Here is a 21,868-nt window from a genome sequence, read left to right as displayed (position 1 = left end):
TAGAAACTGCTCTCTTCACCACACGCTCGCCAAGACTGTTTTGACACTCTTCCTCTGTGACTGTACCAAGTCGGAGCACGGTGGTCTTTGTGTCTGCAAAGCCAACTCCATTTCTTAGGTGCTGGCGATGATTAGAATGCTTTTTCATTACCAAGGAAACCTTTTATTCCATAGAAAAATGGAGCCATAAATGATTTAGCGCACACAAGGAGGCAGAAATGGAAATTGCTGCTGAAAACCAGCTCCTCTGTGAGCAGCGGATGGGGACTGGAACAGAAGCGTGGCCTTTCAGAATTGCTCACATCCTCTACCAGTTAAGTGTTTGGGGAAGCCGACAATGGCTTCCTGATGTGGAAATCACTTTGAAACATGTAAGCTGGTAGTTAAAGCCATTAGTCCCACTTGGGTTTCAAGGACAACTACAAAGAAAATATTTTGTAAATGGCGCAAGAAGCAAGGATTTGTCAACCCCTGGGTTAGCCCAAACGGGCCAAGCAATTGCTTTTAGCCCTTCATTTCCTAAGTGGACTAATACCTGGGCAGCGATGGAAGATAAACCCCACTTCAGACAACGTAGGGTCTCTTAAAAGCCACAGGTCTCTGCACTGGACACCTGCTGAGTGAAGAGCTTGGCTCTTTCCTTGGACAAAGAGGTTTTCTTTCAGGCCCAGGGTGGAGGGAATGCAAATGAGTCCAGCACCTCTGGCCCAACCTTTCCCCATTGGAACACAGCTGGCCGCTCCAGCAGAAAGCCCGAAGGGACGCTGAGGCAGGCTTCCAAGTGCGGCTCAGTCACAGTAAAAGGTGAGCCCCAAAGAGACATGGAATCATTAACTGGAAACTGACTTCATCTTGACCTCGCAGGGGCCTGTGGTTCTTAACCCGTGGTGGTGTCTGCTCCAGAATACAGTGCAGTGGTCACAGGAAGCGTGCCAGGTGGGACCACTTTCTTTCTCGCTCTACCTGCTCACGTGCAGCAAGGTTCTAGATGCCCTCTTCTTTCTGTGAGGAAGCTCACTGGTGTGGAAAGTCAGTGTGTCAGGCGTGAGGAGATGTTGGCCCTTGGGTCTCGCCTACACCGAGTGATTAAGACCCTGGGTTTGGGAGTCAGGCTGTCAGACTCAACCTTTGATTTCCTCAGCTTTAAAATGGGAATAAACACAGTGGTTCCCCCAGAAAGCTGTCATGAGGGGTCCATTAGAGGACACGTGCAAAGCATTCAGGGCTCCGGGTGAACGATAGCCTCCAGAGTTGTGCAAAGGAGTAGCTCTGGCCTGTCATATAGTCTATTAGTTGGGGTTCTCCAGAAAAACAGAACCAAGAGGAGCTAGCTATCAGATATAGGTACAGAATATATAGAGATATATAATACATACTATTATACTACCTATCTAGAGAGAGATTTATTCTTATGGCTTATGCAATTATGTAAGCTCTGCAAAATTTGCAGAGCGGGCCAGCAGGCTGGAGACCCAGGTAAGGCTGATGCTGCAGTATAAAGGTAACCTAGAGGCAGACGTCCTCCATCCTCAGGGGACCTCAGTCTTTTTCTCTTAAGGCCCTCCACTGATCGAATGAAGCTTCCCACAGTGTGGAGGGTAATCTGCTTTATTCAAAGTCTACTGATTTAAATGTTAATCACATCCAAAAAAAAAAAAAAAAAAAAACCTGCACAGAAACATCTAGACTGGTGTTTGACCAAAAACAGGGTACCATGCATTAGCCAAGTTGATGCAAAAAGTAACCATCACATATAGTGAATGGTCATTAAATACAGGTTCTATAATTCTTTTGATGTAGTTACTGTGATTGTTGTTGGTCTATATATCCTTTCAGGTCCCTTCTAGTCTTGACATCAATCTCTGATTCACAGCTTTCATTCACGTTTTGGACAAGGAAACAAAGACCTGTAGCATTTTGTGTGCAAATGGCATCCGAGGAGGAACATACAGGAAAACCCAGTTTTCTCAACTCTAGGACATGGAGTTGAGGTAAAAGCTGGGTCAATCCCTTCATATTCTCCCCACGGTAGCCCTTCCCAAATGAAAGCACAGATACATAGCATGTACTCGTGCTTTACATATATGTTCTAATAGCTAAGAGATACTGAGTACTTAACTACATGCCAGGCAATGTTCTAAATGCTTTAAATGTAGTAGCACATTGAATCCTCACAGCAACCAAATAACATGGGAGCCATTATTATCCCTCATGTCACTGAAGAAGAAAATGGGGCTGGGAAGTGTAGGCGTCAAGGCCAAGGCCGAGACAAGCCATTCCACCTTGTTCTAGAGCCCAGAGATACTGACTAAGCTTGGGGGTGTGCCCAGGGACCACACGGGAAGCCCCTAAAGTCTCCTTGCTCTGAGGAAGTTGGGGTTCAGGAGGCTCCCACACCCATTCTGTGGTATCGTGAGGCTGAGCATTAAGCACTGAAGAAACATCCTGGCTTATCAAGAAAGATGATAAAGGTACTGATACCAAGTATTCCTATGAAGCTTTCTGTATGTACAGTGTCCTAGAAGGCTGTCATAAGAGAGGCCCTATCGTTCTTCAGGGCAGGTCAGAGATGTCCGAGTACAGGAGATCCCCAGAATTCTGCACACCATCTCTTTAGTATCTTCAGCATTCTATGTCCTAGGAAGTACACGTGAAAACACAGAACTCTTGTCAAGTTCAAAAGTCTTTGGACCAAGACAGGAAGCTATTCATGTATAAGAGCTGCATGTAGAATCAAATCAAGCAATGTGTTTTTGACTTTGGAATATGGTTGGGAAAAATTAGGCACCGTGCAGAATTCAAATCCAGGAACAAGGGCTATGGGGACACTTCTGTTAAAGTTAAGGGTCATCGACATAAAGGCCGATGTGGCCCACTTGGGATTTGGACAATCATGTTAGCATCTGGCCAATATCTCTTAACGCTTAAATGTGCAGAGAAGGTAGAGTAGACAGATTCATGACCTCCAAAGATGACCATGTCCCAATCTCCAAACATATCACAGGCGCTTACCTTACATATCATAGGGACTTGGCAGATATGATTAAGTTAAGGATCTCAAGATAAGGAAAATACCTTTGTTTATCTGGTGGGCCCAAGGCAATCAAGAAAAGCAAGTGAGTCAAAGTTAGGAAAAAGTGTTATGCTGATGGAAGCAGAGGTCAGATAGGGAGAGAGAAATCTGAAAATGCTCCTTTTCTTTCCTTTTTTTGCAGATTTATTTATTTGAGAGAGAGAGAGAGTGCCAGCGCGTGAGGAGGGGTGGGGCGGGAAGGAGGGGCAGAGGGAGAGGGAGAGAGAGAATCTCAAGCAGACTCCCCGCTGAGCACGGAGCCCCATGCAGGGCTCGATTCTGTGACCCTGAGACCATGACTTGAGGCAAAACCAAGAGCCAGATGCTTAACTAACTGAGCCACCCAGGCGCCCCTGAAAATGCTGCTAGCTTCAAAGTTGGAGGAGGGGCTGTGAGCCAAGGAATGTAGGTGGCCTCTAGAAGCTGGAAAAGCCAGGAAACTGATTCTCCTCTAGAACCTCCAGAAAGAACAGAGCCCTACTGACCTCCAGAACTAGGGGATAATAAATTTATAGTTTTAAACCTGGCCTGAGGAGATGTATTATAGCAGTAACAGGACATAAATACGAAAGGTTTCCCTAGTTGCAATGAGAAGAAGCACCCCGGCTGTCTCCAGCTCCTGATCTTATGCCCAGTGGGAGTCTCTGGCTCTCTAACAGTTGTAGAATGCACAACGTTTATGCATGCTAGCAGTAGGAAAAGTGCTTAAGGGAATCAGAACCAGTGTATTAAGCTTTTAGTGTTAGGAACATGTAAAAATTTGATAGCTTACATAATTGCCATGACTTTAAACATTTGAACTATGAGAGTGGTAGCTTATAATGCGAGTTTAAAATGTGTCATTGAGTACTTGATTTAAATTTGCAATTTTTAGTTAAAGCCATGTTAGATTGATTTCCCACTTTGGGATATTTAAAAGAGCTTTAAGGCCACTGATCTATGTAATATTTATACTATACATTTGCATTTATAAAAAACATTCAAGTACGCAGATTTGCTTAACAGAAATAAATTTCATGAAATGTGTAAATACTACATAAAATATTTGAAGGCTTTTAACTGACAAAGAAAAAGATGGAGCCAACATTATTTAAACGTTTTTTAAAAAGTAATTGCTAAAAACTAGACTGATAAATAATAGAATTTCTAAGCTGAACTCCAAAGATTAAGAACTAGGTTTTTGAATTTGTAAATGTAATAAATTGAATATTAGTTGTCTTCTCTACACACAAACACCATTTTCGACCATCTTGTGACCCTCATACCAACAGGCAGTGGATCCTAAGTACTAACAAAGTACCATACCCGCCACCCAGTAACCTGTACATCTCCACGCAAAGTTACATTTTATCCTCTTCCCCATTATAACCGGATGTCCCTTTTATAAGTACTTTGGATATTTGCTCCTTTGTCCTGATAGAATATCATTGTGACTAATAATGTTGTAAAATTAGCTGCATCACCTTCTGAACACAAAACATGTGCTTACGGCTATAGCAAAAATGGTCTTCAAATTTCTCAGGAAAAAAAATCAGTATTTGATTTTTTAAGAGGCAGTCTTCATGGAAAAACCTAAATTTATGGTCTGAGTTATTTTTAATTTTGAGGTACATATTTGAGGAGAGTAGTCAAATCTTTGCAGGGCTTAGGGGCTCTGAAGGTCTTATGCACATCTTGCAAAGTCACCTCTAAAATAAGCAGAGTGTTCGCTTCCGCAGCACATATACTAAAACAAGCAGAAAACATTGCAGGCTTAACAGTGCAATGACCTAGACTGGCGACCAAAAGCCAGAGCAGGACCTCTCCCGCCATCTGTTGGCGACAGGTGGAATTTCCCCGCACCCAGGGTGGTTGGTGGCAAGCTTTTATGGGGACCTGCAACTTTGTTTGTAGCTGCAGAAGTTTATAAAGAAGGAATTTCTGACCTCTTTATTTAAAACAGCAACACACTCACCCCAGGATACAGGATAGGCTCTGTTCCTCTTCTCCCTTTATTTCTCCCTCTGGTACTTCTCCCCATTCCACACTAGGTTTCGCTTGCTATTTATTACTATTGTATCAGTTTTGTATTACTATTGTATTAGACACTATTATATCACAAGAAAAGTGGACCCACGAAGGCAAAGGGAACTGCAGCTTGTGTGAAAGCTTTGGCTATGAGAGCTCTTGATGCTGAGGGAATGATGCGGTGGGCCATGATCTTATCTGGGGGCCATGGTGGTCAACAGGGTCAGAATTACTACTGGGAAACCATTGTGGAGTGGTTTTGTTGGGTCTTTGCTTCTTTTCTTGTCCATCTGTCACCACTACAATGTAAGTTCCAAAGGGCACAGATTTTTATAGGTTTTGTTCACTGCTGGTGGCAGAAGCTGCGAATTTGCCCATCAGCCATCCTTCCCTTCATCCTTTTGTAATAGAATCCCCACCTGCCTGTAGCACTTGCTGGTACGTGGTGGCCTGCTAGTGAGCATTTCCCAGCCTCTCTTGCAGCTCAACGAGGCTGTGCATTGAAGCAATTGCCAATAAGTGGGGAATAAAAGTCATTCTTTAACTTCACGTCTTGCCTTAGGGCCTTAAGACGATTGCTCCCTTCCTGCAGGCTAAACACAGATATGATGAGGACGAGCCATTTAAGGACAACACCTTTGAGAATGGCTAAGCCACAAAACAGAAGGAGCCCAAGTTCTCTGATGACATACAGAATCAAGTCCCCAATGAGATGGGACCTCTGCATGGTGAGGAGAGAGAAATAAATATCCATGTTATTTTGGGATCTCTTCCTTAGAGTCTCTGTTATGAACTGAATTGTGCCTCCCCAAAAGTCCTATGTTAAAGCCCTAACCCCTAATGTGGCCATGTTTGGAGATATGACCTGTAAGGGGATAATCAAAGTTAAATGAAGTCAAGGGTGGGGCCCTAGCCAATAGGACTGGTGTCCTCATATGGAGAAAGAGACACCAAAGATGGTGATCTCTCTCTCTCTCTTTCTATATATATATCTCAGTGCTCACCTGAGGGAAGGCCATGAGAAGGCACTGTGAGAAGAGGCATGTCCAGGCATGTCTATGAACCAGGTAGGGAGCCTCATCACAAACCAACCCACGCGGCACCCTGATCTCGGACTTGTAGCCTCCAGAATGGTGACAATGAATTTCCATTGCCGAAGCCACCTGCTCTGTGGTATTGTTACGGCAGCCCTAGTGGACTAATACAGCCTCTAGCCTGTGCCCTAACGAATACACTGCTGCACCCCTTAGTGCCGAGAATATGCCTGGAAATTAGCAGATGTGCAATAAGTATTATTCGGGTAGATAAATGAATGAAAAGAATAGAAAGACAATATTTAATTTATATAGTGCTATAAAAATATAAAAGATTAACAGACTAAAAGATGGTATCTGTCCATTCAGCCACGTATGCATTCATCTTTGCATCACCCTGGCTGTATTTGCAGGCAAATGAAACCTCGTCTCTGAACCCCTACCAGCGATCTTCTTTCCTGCAGTCCACCCCCAATCTATCCATTGTCAGCTTCTGTTCATTTTACTACCTCCATCACTTTATAATTTTCCACCATTATGATAGTTACAACTCTCATCCAGATCCTATTATCTCTTGCTTACTTTGTGATAATTTCTTCCAAACCACTCCCTCTTGTCTCTGTATTTGAACCTGTCACAGAGACTTGTTGTTGTCTCTCTCAAACTCATTTTGCCTTCTTTCATAGGAACACATCCCTCATTTTATTCAGGTTGGCAACGTACTCTGTGAAACAATCCGGTTTCCCTATTGCTCCTGCTGGCTAGGTGCAGTCACATGACTAAATTCTGGCTGAGGAGCTTAAGTGGAATTTGTTAAATGAGGCTTCTGGAAAACCTTTTTAAAAGAAATATAGAGAGCTGGGGCCAGGCCACTTTTTACCCTTTTCCTCCACTCCTTTCTTCTTGTTGCCCGGAATCTGTGAGTGATTGCTGGAACCCTAGCAGCTATATTGAACTATGGAGGATTGAGAAGAAGAGATAGAGAAAGAAACTCTGCCCCTGAGGATTTTGTGGAGCTGCCATACCAGCCCTGGATTGCTTACCTCCAGGCTTCTTTTACTTAACAGTGAAGTACACTTTTTAATGTATAAGCCAGTGTAGTCAGGTCTCTGAAATTAGCAGTTGAACTCAATTCCTAACTGAAACAGTTCATGTCTCCATTGCTGTCCATCAGTTTAAATTTGCTGATGCATAGTTTGAGGGCAGCTATTTTGACACCATTGATGTAGAGCTGAAAAGGTCTTCAATAAACAATCTCACAAGGTAAGTGGGAGGACTATCAATAGCTTCATTTTACAGATGAAGAAACTAAGGCTCAGGATCAGACAGTTAGTAGATGTCAAGAAAAGGACGAGAACCCAGGTCTCGGACAATGCTGAGGGATTATACCAATGCTGTGATATAAGCTATGGGATTTGAGTTTGTGCATGCGCGCACGTGCACACACATACACAGTTGGATTCTAGAGTGGATACCTTCTGCTTTTGTCTATCTTTATACTATCTATCCTCTGATAACAAAACCTTTCCCTCTCCCTCCAGCTGAAGCTACCAATCACCTGACTTTAGGTGGTACATGACATCAGCCCCTCAACAACGTGACTGGCCCAGAGGTGGACATGTAACCCAGTCAGAGCCACACAAGGGGCTTTCGGGGACTGCCACTTATTCACTGTATGTGAACTTCTACTTGGTGGTTATGAGGATGAGCTAAAACAATTCAGAAGAGGGGCTGGCATATGGTGGATGCCCACTTACTATTTGCTGTTTATTTGATTTCCTTATTTCCCTAGACACCATTAAGTCCACAGAGTAGAAACTCCTGCTATATAAAATTAACAATGAAGCCCCCAAGCCCACTTAATCTCCTCTTTTATTTGTTCATTTGTTCCCCATCACACAGACAAAAGAGTCATGTCTCTTTCAGAACCACTTCAACTGATTTTGGGTGAAACAGCAGACCTTGGGGACCATCCCCATCCCTTATTAATCTCTGGAGTGGCAACTGTAATTGATGGGATTATGAAAATATGCCTTGCTTCTCAATCCGGCAATCTTAAAAAATTAGACATATTTTCATTCCTACTTGAATCAAGAGTCCAGAAACCATGTAAAACACATGTTTGGATGTGCTCATGGTATTTATTCATAGTATATTTCACAATGTATTAATAAAGGAGAATAACACTTATTCCTACACAGAGTATAACTTCTTCTGGAGCACTCTGGAGTTTGTTTGAGGTTGGAGGTTACTGCCAGGTTTTTTCTAACCTCTTTGGGTTGTGGAGGTGGGTAGGATTTCTCAAAGCGAGCACCTGCCATGGGCCACTGGTAATGATTTCCCTTCAATCAGGTCAGAAGGGCAGAAAGACACTGACTTCAACTTCCATTTTGGAAATAAGTAACAAGCAGTGCATTAATGGAAAATCAGAAAGACTCAGGCGTCTTGTACTCCACAGTTTATGTCTTCTCACAAATGCTGATTACGGTAGCAGCCATGAACACTGGCAGGGTCCTAGGCTCACATCCTGACGAGAAGGCATGTCACCAGCCAAGGTGTTTATGCAAAAGGCAATCATGATGACTAAGAACTGGTTCTGAACTTCTCCAGGTGTGCTGGGAGTGCTGAAGGTCATCCCATCCTGAGCATCCTCTGTCTTGCCACTGATAAACTTGGACACCACTTTAGAACATCTTGGCAAAATGTTGAGAGGATCCCACTTTCTCAGTATCACTCTGTAATGAAGCTCCATTTAACTTCAGAGAGCTCCAGGCACCATGAACTGAAGCAAAGTATTAACAACAATAACAAAAAAGAAGAACAGAGTCCAACTCTCTTCCAAAATAGGCATGTCCAAAAATAAGGATAAACAAGCTGGTCTTATTTTTCCAAGTGATTCTGTCCATTGCAAAGTGTCCTTCCATTCCTCCCTTTTATTAAAAATGTTTACATTTCTGAGGCTGATGATCACTTAAATATATACAATATATAGCACCAAGGCAGCAATTTTTTTTTTTCCCCAGAGATCACATGAAACTGAATAGTTAACATAACTAATAGCTGGAACGATCTGTGACATCACTACATTACTTATTGGCTGATACTTTCCTAGAAATGCCAAAGTACACTTACACGACTCCCGTAGCACCTTGATGGCAGCTAGGTTGTTTTAAAAAAACAAAGTACAATTTTAAAAAGTAACAATAAAATATTTACAGATAGAAAGTAAACAATAGTGTACCGTGATAATGAAGGATCACTTTTGTCATAGTACTACATATAATGTAGAGTACGTAAAATGCAGTGATCTGACTGCAAGGGACAAAATAATGCAAAAGGCAGTCATAATAGAATCATTTTACGTACAAAAATATTACATCACAATAAATAATTTCAAACATAAATATTAAACTTTACATCATTAGGATATTCCACATATACACACACACACACATATATATGTACATATATATGTATATGTATGTACACACATATATGTATATGTACATATATATGTACATATATATGTGTGTGTGTATATGTATATATGTGCATATGTACACACACACACACTCATACAAGTCCTCACACACACACACACACACACAAATTCAAGGTGGAGGTATTGCATTACTATCCTTCATCCATCCCATAGTGGTTTCCTCTTCAGAGCACCTGAAAATAAATAAGAAATGTAAACCATCTGTCTCAAATGCCATACATAAGTCAAAAGTAGGTAACCTATACATTTTTATATATAGAATTTTAAAAATGACACTATTTTCTCTAGATTTTAAAAGTGACATATGTTTGCTATAAGAAACATGAACATTTCAAGGGAGTATAAAAAGAATAAAATAAAAAACTACTAGCCTGAAATCTCTCACGTGAGACAATGCTCTTCAAATATTGGTACATTTCCTTCTAGTTTTTTTCTAGACATACATGTAAATATTATGTATATACACTCACAGAAATTTTACTACACAGAAACACATACAAAACTATTTTACTAGATGTAAAATACATATAAAATGGGGCTCTCTAGTGGATACCTGACTTTGCCTGCCTCCATCCCATCTCCTCTTTTCCAATAAACTCCTTCTTCCTCTTCTAAATGAAGCTTCCTCTTCTAAATGAGACTGAGATCATGTACCAGGCGGGTACATGATCTCAGTCTCCTGGACATTGTGATTGGTTCAGAAGTGCCCATGTGACCAAAGAGAGCCTGAGTTCTTGTGCAGAATGGATGCTGGAGGTGAGCATTTATCTGGGGCCATGAGCTGCAAAAATGATGTAAGCCTAGAGCTGCCAGGGACCATGGAGTGGGGGAGATGGTCTGCCTGAGAATGAAGCAAGCCTTGCCCTCTGATGGGAGTACGAAAGGGTCTTGATGAGTCCATTTGAGCCTCTGGATCCAGCTATGCCTGAAGCTAGCCCACTGCTTGGATTTCTCAGGTACTTAAGGCGGTAAATTTCCCTTTTTTCCTGTTACCTCTTGCAATGGAAACAATCCTAATTTAAGATCATCATTTTGAATATGGATGTTTAATGCAACGGTGAAATACTGATACATAAATGTCAGGTAGGTACGCCTATGTCAGGATCTTGAAGAGCCCTACAGGAGAATGGGCTGCTGAAAGCTTGAAGTAAGTTGTAGAAGGCTCATTGAATTGGCTGAACTTATCCATTGCAGCTGAAGGCACTGGGACAAGAGAGAGTGACCAATTCAGTCCTCTGCCCAGCAGAGCGAGCACGTGGCAGCATAAGGTAGTTAGACCACGCACTGTCAAACCTTACCCTGCGTGACTCTCTTGCAGATTTGTTAAAATAGAGATTCTGGTTGTAGGTCTAGGGTAAGGCCTGAGAGTTGGCATCCCACAAGGTTCCCACTGATCACGCTAGCCCTTGGATGACACTGAGTCACAAATGTGTGGAACAGCATATTAATCAAGAGCCCTGGCTTTGGTGGAGAGCACTGATGGGTTCTGCCAAAGGAATCTACCGGGACCTTAAGCGATCCACTTCGCTCTGTGGGCCTCAGCTTCTATCTGTAAAATGAGGATAACAGCCCCATCTTGTGGCTTTATTGTGAGGATTCAGGGAAAGAATGCCTGCAGAGTGCTCAGCACGGTGCCTGACACATAGGGCTCACCGAATGTCATTAATATTACTACTGCAATACTCTTGGGCAGCATCTCAAACATGAATCCATAGGTCACTTGGATCAGAATTCCCTGTATCAAAAATACAGATTGTTAGATGTGCCAGAGACCTAAGGACCTCTAGAGATTGAATCTGGTAAGTATCTCGAATGAATACCACAGAGGAATCTGATGCAGAGAAGCCTAGGGACCTCACATCCCAGCGTGGAGCACAGACGACCTCAATCACGTGAGGGCAGATGAGCAGGAGAGAAAAAGGTAGAATAGTACTGAATCACTTTCAAGGTGCTTCATACTAACCTGTCTGGGGGCAACTGACCCACCTCCATTTGCTAGTCATGAGTTTACAGAAAGAACAAGAGAGAGAAAGAGAGAGAAATGCGGGACTGACTTACCTTGACTATAAAATTCGAACCTCCAGGCCAGTGCCAGAGGACGGAGTACATTTTCCGCAGTAACCACCGCATTTTCCTACGACTCGGGTACCGTCCTGCAAGGAAATGCCCGCGCTCAGACTACCCGCCTGGCTGGTGTTCCCAGGGCTGCCCCGGCTTTGGGCAAATCTCCCTTGCATGCCCAGGAGGGAAGCCTTCCGAACAGAAGCAGAGCCCAACATCCTCAAGTGGCCTAAAACCGGGGCTGACAAACTAGGCTCTGTGGGCCCCGTGCAGCCTGCCGCCTATTTCTGTACGGCCCATAAATCAAGAATAGTGTTCACATTTTTAAATGGTTGAGAAGGAGCAAACCAAGAATGCTATTTCCTGACATGTGAAAATGATGGGAATTCAAATTTCAGTATCCATAATAAAGTTTTACTGGAACACAGCCCCGTTCATTCATTCATTTAATGCCTGTGCCTGTGTTCGGGCTCCCAGAGCAGGATGCGTAGTGGTGACAGTTCTCATTTTGCTTTAACACTGCTGCTCAGCACACTGTAAATCATGGTGACACCAGTGTAACTTGGCAGTGTTGGGAATGCTGTGCGGATTGCCCTATCATAACATTTTGCTTTATTTTATTACCAGCGTATACCATCATGTCAGAACCAGGAAACAAAAGTGACTTCGAATGTTGCTCTTTTAAGGCATCTTGGCATAGGAGCTTTTCTTTTATCAAACTGAGATGGCAAAGCATTGTGTTTCTCATGTCATGACACGACAGCCACGCAAGGAGAATACAGCATACACCAATGCTGCCAACCTCAGCCTCATCACACAATCCCAACTCACAAGGAAAGCAATGGTCATACATTTTCAAAGTTCACAACTGAAGATCTCACCACCGTGCAATTTCCTCCTCACAATAAATCATGAAACAGAGTAAAAATAAACAATGAAACTAAGTTTCCAAGTGGCTGATGTGTTAGCCAAGCAGGGAAAACAGTGTATGTACCCCAGTCTTGTTTCATTGAACAGCTGAACAAATGTGTCCAGAGAAAATACACTGTTTTAAGACTATTATCCTTTCAGTAGGAACAGCTGCTTGAGAAGTTAGTGATATTGAAAGCAACATCAATAATCAATTAAAACACAAGGCAAATAATTGTGGGTGGTATTTTTTGACTGACATCGATATTATTCTGTTGTTTATTTGAGGAGGTGATGCCAAGTCTGAAGTGACTCAAGAATTCGCTGCTATGAAGAGTCTGTGTAGAATGAGTTCAGGCAAGAAAATTTCAAAGAGGTTGAGGAAACACTAGTGCCGAATAACTGAAGTGGAATCTACCAAGATGTGTAGACAACTGACAGGTGTAAAAAATATGGAGACGCAGAGAAAGCGTTAGTTGGCCAAATTTACAAAGCTCATAAAAATGTAAGATATTGGGGCACCTGGGTTGTTCAGTCAGTTAAGCATCTGCCTTCGGTTCAGGTCATGATCTCGGGGTCCTGGGATCGAGCCCTGCGTCGGGCGCTCCGCTCAGCGGGAAGTCTGCTTCTCCCTCCCACTCTACCTCTATGCTCTCTTTCTCTCGCGCGCACGTGCACTCCCTCACTCTCTCACATAAATAAATAAAATCTTTTAAAAAGTGTAAGATGTTTGAAGTCTATAATTATTCATGTATTATCCCTCAGTAGGCACCCTGTGGAAAATATAAGAACCTATCAGGTGTTACGGAACCAGCAGTATGAAGGATGAACATCTTTTGCTATTGTGAACTTATCCATCACCTGGGTACAGAAGCAGTACCCCCTGACTCAGGCTACCACCCAGCAGTTTGATAACTGAGCCATGATAAAGTTTTACTGTGAACTTTTGAGCTCAGGGCTGGGATTAAAATTTTTCTGAATGAGAACTGCTCTCCATCGCTGTCACTGGACACTCACTGGCTTTGGACATTAGCTTTTGCTATGGATTTGACAATATTTCCTAGGGAACTGAACTTAAATTTCAAGGCAAGACTTCTACTTACAGGCACAACTTATACCGTGGTAAAGTCATTGTAATGGCAATTAACATTGCTCCAATCATAAGTAATGTTAGGCTGCTTTATGTACTTTCCATTCAACTGAAAGTTAAAACAAGAAGCTACAGCTCATGCCACATAAATTTTTGGCATGATATATTTTCTGAGCCTGAGCTGCCATTCCAGCAGCATCTTTTGGACTTTGATGTAAGTGCAAAGAAAATATCATACTTCAAAATCCACGTAACAAGGCAATTGAGGAGTTTCCATCTTGCCTTCAATAGCAAGTGCTTAATCTGCAATGTAATGACATGCTGAAGGGCGAGTATCGAGAAAAATCTAATAGAATTCTAGAAATGCTTGCCAAGCCATGAATATGCTCAATGAAAATTATATGGTTGTGGACTATATCAGTGTTTGTGTAAAAAAAGTTTATAAAGATAAAATCAGAAAATCTCATCTCTGATCAGCATTAATAAACACTTATAACCAATTTTGATAATAGAGAATTAGGCAAAATATTCAGCTAATTAAGCAAAATATTATTCTCTGTGAATATTCCATTCTTCTCATTGGTAAAAATGTATGACAAAAAAATTGAACTCAATTATTATTTTTAAAATTGAATCAATAAAAATTTTGTGCAAATTTCTTTCCACTCTTGTCATATAAACACATATATAATATTATTGATTTTGCCTCCTGGCTGGCAAAGTCTAAAATGTTTATAAATAAGTATAAATTATTTAGTTTTTCACAGAAGAAGTTTGCTGGCTCCCAGTCTATCCCTTCCTGCCTCTCCAGATTCATCTTGTGACTCTCCAGATACCATCCTTTCCCTCTATCCCACCCCTGACCTCTGCATTTCTTTGGGTTGTTCTTCTGACATGCCCCTTATAACAGAGGGCCTTTGCACATACGATGCCATTCCCTATAATTGGAACTCTCTTCCGTGTCCCTCTCCCTCTTTGTGCACTGGACCACCCCACCTTTTGACTGTTAAATTCTTCAGAACCCAACCCAGGGGCCACTTCCTCTCAGATACCTTCCTTCCCCAGTTACCTGCCACACAGCATCCTGTAAAACTGGGTAATTCTTTCTTTACATCTGTCTTCCTGCTACAATGTAAGCCCCATGATGGTAAGGCCAATGTATTTTTCAATTCCAAGGTCTCCAGAACCCAACAGTGGATGGCTCAGAGTGATACTAAATACACATTTGTACAATGAATGAATAAATGAGTGAATGAGAGGCTGAAGCTGATGTACACTCTTCTTTTGGACCTGCAATTCAGATTGCTTGGCTAATTTGGTCCCCTAACACTTGACCATGTTTCAAAGAACTCCCTGTCTAATTGTAACAGCATATTGCACTGTGTAAATCTACCATGTCATATTAGCCACCCTTCACCCCTCCATTCCTGCACAATGTTTGCCACCTTAGATGTTTCACATTTTCCACTATTGGGAACAACATTGTGATGAACCTTATTTGTGCCTGCATTTCAGGATATCTTTGGGCTACATTCCCAGAACTGGGTCTAGGGTGTGAAGATTTGCTTCCTCTGGCCAAACTCTGAAAGTCTCTTGCAAATAATGGATCATTTCATTTAAAAAGAAAGAAAAAAAACTTTGCCAATTTAACAAATAAAGAGAACAAAATAGTTTCTCTTTGAAAAATTTGCTTGCCTTTGATTATGAGTGATACTGAGTTGGAAAAGTGATTTCTAAGACCCTAACTGGTCCTGCGTTTAGGGGATCATATTAATTCTGGAGCTAGTCTGACACCACCAACTGAATCTGATGCCAGACCAGCCTTCTAGCTAGCTCCAGCCTTCTACCTTCTAGAAGGTTCTAGCTAGGAACCTTCTCCACAGGCTGAAGCACTGGTCTGCAGGCCTGGAGAATGCTGATGCGCTGGAATGTCTTCTGTCTCAACCAAGCTCATGCTTTATCCACACTCTCTCCTGACCCAGCAGTGGAGAGAACCAGGGTCAGACTGCCTGGGGCTGGTACTGCATTTTTAAATAACCTCTCTAAGCCTCGGTTTCCTGGTGCATCTGCAAAATGGGGATAATATTTGTCTCCCCTCAGAGGTGTGCTGTAAATGCAAGGATGTATATAAAGTACTTAGCAGACTACTTGGCCAAATGAACGTGCTCAAAAAATATTAGCTATTATTATCATAAAAGTAGTTTTTATGTGTGAATCTCCATTATAGCCTGTTCTCATGGAGATGAGGAAAAGTCTGGGTAGTTATAAAGTTGCTGATAATGGCTTTGCAACATTCATGCTATTTTAATAATTGGGACTCTGTTAATTTGATTTAGATAAAGTCTGAGCTAAAACTTATCATTTTTACTACAGAGTACAAAGAAAAAAAATACTAAGAAAATGATTAGCATAAACATGATTGTCATGGAAACAGTGCCTATTTTAGAGAAAAAGGTATATTTTCCAGCATCTTAGAAGTACCCGCTCACATACAATGAAACACTAATTATAAATCATTTTTATTTCTTCATTAGAGCAAGCCCTCTAAAAATCTCTTTCAAATGAATATTTTGTTAGCTTAGTTTGAGCTATTACATATAATTAAAATGACTCTCTGTTCCATTATGAATAGTTTATATTTCATACTTCTCACTATTTTTTTCGGTTTTCTCAGTCAATATGACCAGGGAAAGTAGGCTCATGTAATTTAGAAGAGTCAGCACATCTTTGATTGAAGTGTGTTTATTTATATTTCTTTGGAGTGTGCTGATGGTGAACTGCCCATAAAACACAGGAGATTATCTATCTATCTATCTATCTATCTATCTATGCATATGAATATGTGTGTGTGTGTGTGTGTGTGTGTGTGTGTGTGTGTATTTCCCACTATAACCCTAGACAGTCACATATATGTGAATATATACATTGCCTAACATTTAGAATATATTTAAAACATTGGGAGCCTGGGTGGCTCAGTCGGTTAAGCATCTGCCTTCGGCTCAGGTCATGATCCTGGAGTCCTGGGATGGAGTCCGACATTGGGCTCCCTGCTCAGGGGGGAGTCTGCTTCTCCCTCTGCCCCTCACCCTGCTCTTGTGCTCTCTCTCACTCTCTCTCTCTCTAATAAATAAATAAAATCTTAAAAAAAAATATATATTTAAACATCAAACTTCTATAGGAATGTATAGAAGAAAAAATGCACATGTATAAAATGTAATTTTTCTCTACTGGCCTATAGTATGATTTTTATACTTGTGGATAGTTGATTTTCAAAGTGAGTTGCAGGTTAGAGGCAGTCCATGGGAGATGAATGAGAACTGATTCCGTTCCATGTATACACATGCACCCTGCCCCCCACCCCACCTTTATCTCGTGTTACCTAAACTCCACTGGTTGTAATTGAGCTAAAAGATATAAATTGAGTCCATCTCCTCTCTGACAATACAGAGTTCATTCATTTTTAATTTCAAAGCAATTCTTCAATCTACAACACTTCTCCCAGCATAAGGAATGTGGTTAGGGCTTAGGGCCAGGCAGCCAAGCCTCAGAAACACAGGCCCCTCGCTCCTTGCTGACCCCACAGCTTCCCCAGGCATGCAAAGAAACAAAGAGACTGGTGGGCACCTCTCTCATGTGGCCGGAAGTGAACCTCCCCTCACTCTGCTCAGCTCTCAAGACTGTTCCAGAACCTCCTCCCAGACAGAGGGTCAGAGAGCAGCTCTGAGAATGGGCGTGTGGAGCTGCACAGGACCTCTGGATGGGGCCAAGGGCAGGTTCATGAGTTGAGGGTGCACGGAATGTCACTGGTAGAGGAGTTTGGTATTTCAACAAGTTCTCTCCAATCTCACATCTGGGTCATGCTCCCCTGTCTGTCTGTCCCTCACCCACAAGCAGAGTAGAAACTCACTAGTTCCTGAGCACAGCTGGGGAAGCTAAAGCACCCCTGGGCCAAGGAGGTGTCCCACCAGCCTCATTCCCATTCCCAGCTGGGGTGGGGGTGGGGGCGCAGGGACAGGACCCCCATGGTGCTCAGGGTGCCAGCCAGGTCCAGACTCAGCCCCAGCTCAGGCCACAGTCCCCGGTCCTTCCACTTTTCCATCTCAAGCCGGCCTATTTCCTCCGTCACCTTGGCCAGCTTCTAAAACCTGACTGCAAGCCTCAGGGCAGGGAAGCGTGCTAACATTAAGAGCTAACACCTCAAATGAGCCTGCTGTTTGCCAGGGACATGCAGCCAGCTTTTGGACCCTATTTCATGTATGCCCTAAAGGAACCCAGCCACGATCCTCATTTTATGGATGAAGGAACCACGCCCCGCCCCACCCCACCCCCCAAGAAGTTAAATAACTTGCTCAAGAGCTAGTAAGTGCGGGAGCAGGCAACCCTACTTGAGAGTCTGCGAGCTGAACCTCTGTACTGTGCAGCCACTGGAAGCTTTCACTTCAGCACCGGGGGCTGCCTGCTGGTGGCTGGGACCCGGGATCCCTCCCCCAAAGCAACATCATGTGCCTACCCTCACCCACCTTCTCAAACTCCCTTTCCAGGTTTGATGAGAAAGCTGGGAAAATGGGGTTTAATGCACGTAATTTGCCCAATAAGGGTAGCTATTTCAATTATAAAAGTAATTACTTTTATTAGTTACAAATAGGAGAAATGTCTTTCCATGACACCTGGGGAGCCCCCAGCGAACCTGACAATGAGACTTATTTTTACCGGTTCTCTTCCTGATGATGAGACAGTGGTTCTGGTGATTCAATTTTATCCTGGATGTGACTAGTTTCCCTACAGTTTTGCTTGGGGAAAACATTTTATTGCCAACCAGGTTTGGAGAACTGTGCCTTTTCCCCTGTAGCTTCCCGCAGAAAAGGGAAGAAAAGTAAGGAGTGATGAGTTGAGGCTGAATCAGAGCAGGGCCATCCGGAGAGGAGAGGATGATGACTAGCCAGGGTCTGAGTGCCACAGAGGAACCAGGCCTCAGTCCCTCGGGGACATGGTGGCAGGTAATGGTGGGAGCAGGACATTATACAGTTTTGCAAACTGTGTTCCATTACACGGAACACTGGTTATTTGGGGAAATTAAAAGGTCCAACTTTGAAAAGAAGATTCTGGGGTTGATTTAATAGGTCAGTGGTTCTTAAATGTGGTCCTAGGCCAGGGGCATCAGCACCAGGAAATTGTTGGAAATGTACATTTTGAGCCCCTCCTGAGGCTGGCTGTGGTTTTCTTTATTCCTTTCAGTGCAAAGGAAAACATTTAATGATTTACGAGCAATCAGTACGGTCATTTAGTGAATCAGATTTGAGGTGGTTGATTGGCTTAGAGAAAAAAGGGAGTAAGATGTTTTTTTTCATAGACAAATTTAACCCTGGCAGCTAAAAAATAAATGGGCTCGGGAAACTCTGGGATTTCCCCCAGAAGTCACAAGTGGATGTTTCTTCCTGGGGGGAAGCAGCTTGAATTTCTTCTTTATATTCTGATTTTGATAAGGTTTAGCAAATAAAAATACAGGACACCGAGTTAGATGTAAATTTCAAAGAAATAATTTTTTTAGAATAAATACGTCCCGTGCAATGTTTAAGACAAGCTTACAGTAAAAAAAAAAACAAAAAACTGTTGCCTGTTTATTTCAAATTCCAATTTACCTGGGCATCCTGTATTTGAGCTGGCAACCCTACTTTGGAATGATACCTGCTTCTCCAGTTCTCATCTTCTTTCTCCTCTCCTCCCCACATTTCTGTGTATCAGAAGCAAGGCTCTTTCTGATACACGGGGTGGGGGTCCTGGCTGAATCAGGACTTGGGACCCTGGGTCATACTCTGGTCAATTTCCCATTTGTCCACGGGTCAGGTTCCTGTCCCAGGTGCTCAGAAGTTCTGAGGGAAGGCTGTTAACAGGCAGCAGTTTCTGCCCTGGCTCTACAAGAGAATTGCCCAGGGAGTTTAAAATTCTACCCCTGCCTCAGGTTCCCATTCAAAGAATCAGGCTGGGGCCGGGGGCACATGCATTTTAAGCTTTCCCAGGTGGTTCTAAGAAAAAGCGCTGAGAAACAGTTGCGTAGACCCGTGCTTCTCAAGCTGTACTGTGCTGATGATCTACCTGGCGACCTTGTTCAGCGGCAGATCCTGACTGAGAAGCTCTGGGGCCCCCGAAACTGCACTTGCCACGAGCCTCAGGTGATGCTGGTGCTCCGTGTGGACCACACCCTGAGTGGCAAGACTACCGAGCAGGAAGAGCTGGTTAGTGTGGGACCCCCGAGTGCTTCTCTAACCCCCCGGAAACATCACCTGGTAAGTTCTCCCTTTCTTCCAGCCTCTTTCATATTTCAAGTTTTCTTAAAACAACCAACAAACATCTTTTTCCTTAAGTTCACAAAAAGAATCTCATGTTGGCTAACTGCGAAGTGTCTGAACCACACCCTCTCTTAGAGGCTTCCTCCTGCTTTCAGCTTCCCGGTTAAGCATCGTCTAATTACTTGGATGGCTCACAGGTTCACAACTCAGGGAAGAAGTCACCAGAAGGGAAGCAAGGCTCTTTCTGATACACGCACTTCCACATGCTTCACCTTCCATTCATTTCCTACATTCTCTTCCTGACACTTTGCAGAATGGTTTGAGGACGTGGGAAAGCACATTCGTTCCTCTAGCACCGCCACAACAGATGAACACGGAAGGAAGGAAAGAGAAAACAAAACCCATCCGAAGCCACTAGGTAACCTTACCGGGGACTTCTTAATGTCGGAGACAGCGTAATTCCCTTGTGATATCCATCTGGCTGATTCAGTTAAAGAGAGGCCGGTTCCGTAAAGGTTGATGCTAAAACGACCCTGTAATAAATGGCCAAGGAAAGAGATTTTTAGTCCACGTGATGTCCTAAGCAAAGACCACACAATAAAAGGGACCTTGGAAAGGAAGACATTAATTAATTATGATCGCTACTAATTAATGAGGGTTTTCCTGGAAGGAGGGGGGGAGATCTGGGGTAGGCACTTTACATGCATCATCTCATGCATCCTCGTAAGAGCACCATGAAGGGGTTCTCTTTACAGATGGGGAAACTGAGGCCCAGCGGAGGTGAGTAACTTCTGCAGGATACAGTGAGAGTCCAACTCACATTTTCCTGACTTCAAAGTCCTCGCTCTCAACCAGCGCCATTTTACCTCCCTAACACAGCAATCCTGATGTTGCTCACAATTATCGGATTCCTTCAGGAACAAAATGTCACAGTGTAATTTTTCTAACAAGATCTCGCTGCCAAAGCTTCCTGGGCTGCCGCTCCCCGCCGCGCTGAGCGCTCTGCGCACTAAGCACAGCGGGGCGGGACTTCAAAGGAGAGGCGCGTTCTCCGAGATCGCCAGCAGAGGGCGCGCGCGGCCCGCTCTACAGGGCCTGCGGCCGGGCCGCCTCTTCCACGCCCCGGATCCCAGATCCCAACCCGCTCCCGGGTTCTTTTCAAAACTGGGGCTCAGGGTTTCCAGGTTTATTTCTAAGGAGCCGCTGCAGCAGAGCTCCTGTCTTGCTTTCCCCCTCTGTCTCTGTCTCGCTTTCCAAACTGACTCCGCATAGCACCTGAAATAGTCTGTTGAGGCTTCCTACCCCACAAGGAGCAGTTTCAGAATTTAAAATGTTCTGCACCAAAAGGCTCACAGCGAATGCTTCCTCTCTTCCTCTCCGAACCTTACACAATCCCTACTTTGTCAAAGCAGTCTTTAATAAAGCGAGGAGGAGGAGGAGGAGGAGGGCAGTGAGGTGGACACTCTCAGCCAGCCAGAGCTAAATGTAAAAATTTGGCTCTTCCCTCCCCCAGGGCCCCCCCCCCCCCCGCCATGAAATCCTGGACAGATTTTTTTTTTTAGTCTCTCAGAAACTCAGTTTGTCCATCTGTAAAATGGAAGATAATGACAGTACCTGCCTCAGAGTACTGCAGGGAGGGCTGAGTGAAATTAGCCAAGCAGACATGGCTGGTACCTAGTAGATGCTCAGAAATACTGGTAGCAGGTGTTTTGTGTTGGTTGTTGACTCCAATAGAACAGTAAGCTTAGTGAGGGGAGGGCCTTGGTATTGCTTTATTTTCATCAGTAATGGTTTGTAACACATGATCAAGCACTTGATAGATTCTTAATAAATATTCCATCCTAGCTCGTCCACTCTGACATCTGGGACTAGGTGTACTCTGTAGGTTTCCTCTCCATACCAGTG

The 21,868-nt window shown here is 43.3% G+C and overlaps 1 protein-coding gene across 3 annotated transcripts in view; it reads right to left on the bottom strand.

Moving 5' to 3' along the window:
• Positions 1 to 8,224: 8,224 nt before the first annotated feature.
• ADAMTS9 (ADAM metallopeptidase with thrombospondin type 1 motif 9) overlaps positions 8,225 to 21,868 on the bottom strand; it is a 163,154-nt gene continuing 149,510 nt past the window's right edge. For all 3 annotated transcript variants that reach the window (XM_078076296.1, XM_078076312.1, XM_078076301.1), the window contains 3 exons: positions 20,392 to 20,496; positions 11,675 to 11,769; positions 8,225 to 9,789 (listed from right to left, as the gene is read on the bottom strand). In XM_078076296.1, coding sequence (XP_077932422.1) covers positions 11,680 to 11,769; positions 20,392 to 20,496 — 195 coding nt within the window. In that variant the 3' untranslated portion in view covers positions 8,225 to 9,789; positions 11,675 to 11,679. The remainder of the gene's footprint in view (positions 9,790 to 11,674; positions 11,770 to 20,391; positions 20,497 to 21,868) is intronic.

This window comes from Halichoerus grypus, chromosome 1, assembly GCF_964656455.1.
Source record: "Halichoerus grypus chromosome 1, mHalGry1.hap1.1, whole genome shotgun sequence".
NCBI lineage: Eukaryota > Metazoa > Chordata > Mammalia > Carnivora > Phocidae > Halichoerus > Halichoerus grypus.
This window is presented reverse-complemented; position numbering and strand designations above follow the sequence as displayed.